At 45.8% G+C, this 7,249-nt stretch overlaps 2 protein-coding genes across 2 annotated transcripts; one reads left to right on the top strand and one right to left on the bottom strand.

The window, feature by feature from the left end:
• The first annotated feature begins 317 nt into the window (after window positions 1-317).
• LOC123134798 (protein POLAR LOCALIZATION DURING ASYMMETRIC DIVISION AND REDISTRIBUTION-like) lies at window positions 318-2,161 on the top strand. Its single transcript, XM_044553968.1, has 4 exons — window positions 318-679; window positions 769-1,178; window positions 1,375-1,407; window positions 1,506-2,161. Exons 1-4 carry the CDS (start codon window positions 346-348, stop codon window positions 1,866-1,868), a joined length of 1,140 nt encoding a protein of 379 aa, XP_044409903.1. The 5' UTR covers window positions 318-345; the 3' UTR covers window positions 1,869-2,161.
• Window positions 2,162-3,978: 1,817 nt separating this feature from the next.
• Window positions 3,979-6,825, bottom strand: LOC123139582 (uncharacterized; the record flags this gene model as incomplete). The annotated part of the gene is made up of 6 exons (XM_044559349.1): window positions 3,979-4,353; window positions 4,838-4,984; window positions 5,097-5,309; window positions 6,158-6,340; window positions 6,621-6,707; window positions 6,784-6,825. Coding segments are annotated over 6 exons (1,047 nt in total), but the record flags the coding sequence as incomplete, so codon positions are not given.
• Between the last annotated feature and the right edge of the window lie 424 nt (window positions 6,826-7,249).

Genomic DNA, 7,249 nt, shown 5'->3' on the forward strand with positions numbered 1-7,249 from the left:
AATTTGTCGGTTATCTGAATTTTATTTAAACAAGTCAAATCTTTTACTATATATATCAACTCTCAACCTTTACAAATCGGGAACTGCACAAACTTGTCATCTGAGGCGACAGATTTCACACTAGTATTAAAAAAACGTCCTATAGTATGGGACGGGGGGAGTAGTATACAACGTTACTTCAATCAAGGGGAAAATGAAGCGTGGTTGGTCAAAGGACATGGCAGGTTTAACGCCCATTTAAACCCCTCACCGCCCACCATTTCCGCCTCCTTATAAATACGCGCGCCCCCATGGAATCCTCCAACCTTCCTCGAATCCCCTCGCCATTTCCAGTCTCGATCGCTAATGGCGAGCACGGCGGAAGCGCTGCGGCTGCCCCCGCGCCTCTCGGGTTCGCCGCCATCCTCGCCCGTCACCGTCGGCGCGCTACTCACCAATGCTGTCGGCGCCAGCAGGACCCGGCGCGAATGCCGTTCACCACGGTCCCTGCTGTCGCGCATTCTTGGGAGGGGCGGCGGCGGGTTCGGCTGCCGCCTGCGCATCCCCTGCTACTGCTCCAGCGGCGCCGGAGCGGCCGCCAAGGAGGACGCCGTAGAGGAGGAGGTGGCCGCGCCTAAGGTGGTCGTGGCGAGCAAGCAAGAAGCAGAGGTTCGCGAGTCGCCTCGGAGTTCACTGCAGGGTACGTGAGTGATTAAACTGGCTGAGTTAAATGTGATCGGCGTATGCTGGTGATGGCCAACGGCGTGGCGTGGTTAATTGTTTCCGCAGGGATGAAGGCGGCGCCGGAGGTGTCGGCGGCGAGCCTCGGGCTGGGCGCGGGCCTGGTGCTGCTGCTGTCCAGGGGCGCGGCGGAGCTGAGCAGGATGGCGGAGCTGCGCGCCCAGATGGAGCGGCTGGTGATGGACGTCAGGGCGGAGGCGCGTGGCAGCACCCGCTCCGACTTGTCTGACAGCGGCCATGTCGATGACGGTGCCAGCGTCGTCAAGGAGCGCATCGTCTTCACCGATGCCGGCGGCGAGGACGCCTCGTTGTCCTGTGGTTCACGCGATGCCACCTCGGCGTGCGGCGATGCGGGCGTTGGAGATGCTGTCGCTGCGATGGATCAGATGGAAGCGGAGCTCGAGGCGGAACTGACGCGCCTGCAGCTCGACTCGGACCTCGGTGACGGGGAGGAGGAATGCGTGACCAGTGGCGGAGCCAGGGAATTCGAATGAGGAGGGCCAAGTATTGTTATGTCTTGTTAGAGAGGGCCAGTTCATAAAAATACATCATTTTAGCAGCAAAAACATCAAAGTTTACACTAATACTAGACTCAAATCAGTAGTGTTAGGGGGGGCCAGGGCCCCTGCTGGTCCCCCCCTGTCTCCGCCACTGTGCGTGACCCCGCGGCGAGATCACCAGCTCGAGGTACCGTGCACTCGTGCCGCCAGTCGCGCGCCGGCGCGCGCTCGCTCTATGCCAATTTGACGGTTCTGTGCTGAACTGAATTTGGATTGATTTTGCAGTCCGCCGTGAAGAGCGACATCTCCTCGGAGAGCGGCTCCCCTGCTTGCGTCGGCATGGACGGCGTCCTCGACGACGCGGCGAGAGGATGCAAGGAACACGAAGACAACGAGGAAGAGGAGGAGGGAGCCACTGACGAGGAGGACGAAGATAGCAAGGCGTGCGACGGCGGTGTGCCGGCCCGTGTGCTGGAACGGAGGCTGCACGAGCTCCTGCAGTCGCGTCACGAGGAGCGGATCGCGGAGCTGGAGACGGAACTGGAGCGCGCGCAGAGGAAGCTGCGGGACAAGGAGCGCGAAGTGTCGCGGTGGCGCGACACCGCCAAGCTCGTCTCCCGCCACAAGGACGAGTCGCGGCTCCGGTAGAACCGTAGAACCAAACAACCGACGTCCGTCGCAACAATCATCCTGGCATGACCCTTTTTTAGATGGAACAACCGTATTCCATTAAGGCACGACTAAATCATCGGTTACAGCACAAGTTACATCATCAGAATAGTTAGGGAACCACTGGTTAGACGCTCCAGCACCTAATCGTGCACCAATAGCAGCCAACACATACGCTGGCTTATTACATTCTCATGGAATATGAACTATATCAGAGCCTGAATAAATTGTGTGGCAAGCTTCACCTTAATTGGAGTGAAGTCTGTTTAAAAGCTTTTAGTTGTATCAGTGGTCGAAATCAAACCCTGAACTTCAAATCCCTGAAATTGGCACCCTGTATTTACTAATCCCGGTTAATTTCAACCCTATATATGTTTGCGACACCAGGAAAAACAAAATCGTGGACGGGATCACTCACTTCTCTCACTTGCTGTATGGGCCTACATGTCATCTTCATCCTCTTCCCCGCTTTATGCAAATCCATCAAAGAAGAAATCCCAAACTGAATCAGACTAGAAAAGCACTATGTAGTAGTACGAACAAATAATACTAGGACAACCCCCCGCAAAAATAAAAAATAAAAATACTACTAGGACACATCGGCATGGATCAGCAACGAACTGACTGATACTCCTAGCTTGCTTAGCATTCACGCCTCGCGAATACTACACGAAACCGAGCTAGCACATTAGCCGCCGTAGCGCACGGTCGCCGCTCTCTCGTCCTCAGCCGTCTCTGGAGCTGCTCACGCTTGTCATGCAGCGCATGGCCAACGCGCCGCACGAGCGGCCGAACATGCCAGACGCCCTGCCAACGTTGTTCGACATCGTCGCAGGTTCCCGGGAGGCCGGGACTGGACAACGCGACCCCGACGCCACACAGCTACCCGGACCCTGACGAGACGCTGGGCGCTGAAGCGGCCGTCAGAAGCGCGCGAGCGAGACCTCGAACACCTTACTCTTCTCCGATGCCGCTGCTGCAATACTACAGAAGGACCTCCCGTAGCACCACTATTCTGTCAAACAATTGGTGTGCGTGCAACCGTGCACTCCCCTACAGGTCACCTTGCCTCCAAGCTCGCTCCGAACCCATGTAGCTCCGCGCGACTCGCCTTCCTGCGTCCCTGAGCTACATTCATCCTCTCTCCATCTATTTCTTCCTCCACTTCTTGCGCTAGGCGGCTGCTTTGCCGTGAGAACACACCAGGTGCAGCATGGACGACGCGCACGACGACCAGACCGGCGGTCATGCCTCTCTCGCTCTTCTTTCCCATGCGCTTCCCCTGGACATTCTTGCTGCCCTGCCCATCCTCTGGCGTCCCAGCACAACAAGCCCATCCTCCGGCGTGCCAGCACAATGTGCACCAGCCGCCGAGCCTGCCGAACGGCATGCCGTAGTTTTTGGGAGTGAGACAGAGAGATTGTAGGAGAGAAGGTAAATATGACATGTGGGCCCATGTAGTCAGTGAGAGTAAAGTAGGATCCCGACCGGGATTGTTACTTTCCTATCGTGTCAAACCGGTCTATACGGGTCCAAGGTCGAGATTGACCGGGATCAATGAGTACATGGCACCGATTTCACGGATTCAGAATTCGGGGTTCGATTCTAACTAGCCGTATGAATTTAAGGTTTAAAATGGACTTTACTCCCTTAATTGTTGCATCCTGGCATGACCTTTGTCACATTGGAGTCGACCGAATTTGTAGTTTGGGAGTAAGTCGTTTTTTATGAGAAGGAACGGTTGAACGGCGAGGAAAGCTGGAGGAAGAAGAAAGAAACCGTTGGATTAGAAAATCGACTCACCCATAACAATTTCTCAGGTGATTAATTTATGTATTGCCGGTCCTGGCTTTTGTACTCCCTCGTGATGTACGTAATTTGCACAAGAATGAACGAATCTCGGCAAAAGAAACAACAAAATCACCACAATCTTTGTGTGATTACATATTCTTGCTTTGATCATGAACTGAACTAGACCATACATAATGCAAGACCACTCATGTGATCAATCATGGTGACTGTTTAATTATCTTTGTCGAGCCTATATTATTATCAGGCCTGTTTAATTATCTTTGTCGAGCCTATATTATTATCTGGCCTTATCGGAGCCTGGTCCGCCATAGTAGATATGCATACCTGCCTGCTTACTAACTTCAAAACGATGGACGGTGTATTTGGATGAATCGCTTGAGCCATGCTCCACATGGGATTCATCTGGAGTCATTGACTTGCCATTCTCTTCCACGATCTCGATATTTCTAATGTATGCTGCTCTTTTGAATCCTTCCGAAGCATAATGTCCACTACCCATTTGCGGAGATTTTGACGATGCAGTCGGTCCCGCAACAAACCCGCCCCTGAACGTGAAATCACCTTTGTCTCTAAGGAATTCGAATAATCCATTCGGCCAATATCCAATTGGTGTATGTTCATAAGCCACCCACCAATTCTTAGACACCACGTCCTAAAACAAATCAATATTAATTTGTATGTTAGATGCCCGTTCATAAATATGAGATAAATAGGCTATTAAATAGTATCTATGATGATGATGTAAAAAAACTCTCGATCTTATTCTTTTTAGTATTTTATTAGTAGGCATTATTTTTCTAATTGTTTTGATGAGATATACTAGGCATCTATTCACCTAAACTTTTTTTCCAACGCAAGAGATATGAACCAAAACGATACATGTGCATTTCCTTCATGTTCAAATGTTTGTCATGATTGAAAGTGCTTATTAAATCTATATTATTTGAATGGCGTCATATGTGTTTGCAAAGATAGTATGCTGGTGTAAGATGATAAACAAATATATCATGTTGTGATCATGTTAAGTAAGCTATATTGGTTATGCACAACAAATAAATCAAGTAAATACTAATTTACGTACATATAATTTGTACAAGACACTTCAGAAATAGCAAACTATAAGAAGAAGAGAATACCTTAAATATTTGAATGTTTGCTATTCTCTGTGGTCCATCATAGATAGAGAGTGGTCGTATTTTTGATCCAAGACCAATTTTGCGGTCGACTTGCACAAAACCAGGACAGCTGAAGTCAATACATCCCTTTTTGTATAGTCCCTCGTACTATGAAGTTTGTTTCAAGGTCAAAAATAAAAAATAAACTTACATTATTAATTTCATATCATAAAAATACACAGTCCATAATAGCATGTATCCAGATAGTATCTTGCATTACCCAAGCAACATGAAATCTAACAGAAGTATCACCACTCAATGTTGGATATACCCGCAAACCAACACCCATCCTGTCAGCGCGCTCTCCTCCTCCATTTTGCATTTCTACCCACATTGCACTACAATCCTTGCTACCTCTATTCACCTTTGGCTCCCAAACGTTTAATACAACACGCGTCCCATATACATCACCCTTGTATGTGATTCCCGCCCTCTGCAAGAAATAAGAGTAGCATTTGTAAATGTGAAGAATGAATACTATGTATAGATACACCTGATTGGATATCACATGTAATCCATTTTCTCCAAAATGTAAGGCGGCAACCCCATCGGAATTTTGAATTTGACGACTATTTGAGCAATCAAGTTCCGGGTTATGTGACACATAAATCACATTATATAATTCATATTCAAAAACATTCCAAATATTATCACTTTGTTTCATATTACCTACATTATTTTGCCATGTTGTCGACACAACTTAAATCTTAGGATGCCCGGACATTCACATTCCGGATGGAAAGAGTAACAACCAATGAAAATAACATAATGTTGGCAACTAAGAGTTTGGTACTAGTGTAGATGAAACTCTCAAAGAGAGTGTTAGCGGAACTTTTTTTTTATGAAAATGGAATTCCTTCATGTACGCCTCAAGTAATGTTCATACACAACTTATTTAGAAGAGGTAAACGTTTGAAGGTAACAAATTCATTATTAGGTACTAAGATGTTGTAGAGTACGAAGTCCTTCATTTACTCTAATTTTGCATTTTTGTTATAACTCAACGTTCCATAATAATTTGATGAACCTAAACTGTTCATTATTACAACCCTCAATGGGAAATTAACAGTTACCATCCAAATCTGATATTTTTCTAAGAATACTTTCTTGGAATTTAATTAGATTATTAATAGTGTCAATTGTGCATATTTAACCCAACATTCTACATTGGATATGCCAAAAAAATGCAACAACTATAGGCCAATTGCCATAATCAACCTTATCCAAAAATCCCATCAAACTATTATAAAAGGTTAATTTTGTAACTTATACGAAACTCACCTCCCATTGCATATTGTTTCTCGGCCCATCAATATTATGCATTGCTATGGTGCCACTTATGTTACTATGCAGTATTGGAATTGTTCCTGCTGGGCACTCGATGAGAGATGGTTGCACTTGTGAAAAAGAATTTAAAGGCAATGTTTGGATATCCGTCCAAATAGGGAAAGAACTTGGTTTCATCTGTTCAAAAATAAAATGCAAAATATTGCAAATGCATAAGATAATACACACGAAAACATATTGTAAGTTTATTCTTCATTGACAAATCTTAAACTGTGTGAAAAGGTTGTTAGTTTAGTTCACACTCAATAGTCCTAATTTTCCTATCTAAAAAAACATGTCTAGAAAGATTCATGGAACAAGAAGGGAGTAGAAGACACTGAACTGACATTTTTGCACTTAATCATGAACTAATATTATACTGAGCAATGTATATCATATTGTTATGAAACTAATTTACCTGGATTTTATGGTCTTTCAACAATGGGTGGTTAAAAGCTGGTTGCTCATTCAGATCAATGCAGTCATAGACGTCTCCGTCTTCCATCTATTTTGATGTTTCCCCTACTTGTTAGCCACCAAAAGAAATGCTAAATATACATAAGAAGGTTAATTATCCATACCTGAATCGTTTTATTAACTCGTCGATAAGTGTGAATCTGGGTATTGTTTTACTTGTTGCTTTAACTGGTGTTTACAAAGTTAGGTAAGTTTCGACCAAAGTTACTTTGCGCACACAGAAAATGCACATGCTGGTTGAGATATATGCGTTTGGTGTACTAAAATTTTCTCTTTCCTCAAGATATATAGATCACATGCCATGATGTATCAACCGAATTTGTATTGTTTTTTCCCTTGTTCAAGATGGATTCACACCATAGAGATCGTTTCTATTCCTAAATCATAATTCCTCCGTCTGGAATCACTTGTCGCTCAAATGGATGTATCTAGCACTAAATACATCCATTTGAGCGACAAGTAATTCTGGACGGAGGTAGTAGAGCTTAGCACTTGCTAGTTGGTCGGTTTGATTGTATGAAGTGCTACTACGACTACGTTCAGTCATCCAGGAATGGTAGGTTTACTGTA

The sequence above is a fragment of the Triticum aestivum genome, chromosome 6B (assembly GCF_018294505.1).
Source record: "Triticum aestivum cultivar Chinese Spring chromosome 6B, IWGSC CS RefSeq v2.1, whole genome shotgun sequence".
Lineage (NCBI taxonomy): Eukaryota > Viridiplantae > Streptophyta > Magnoliopsida > Poales > Poaceae > Triticum > Triticum aestivum.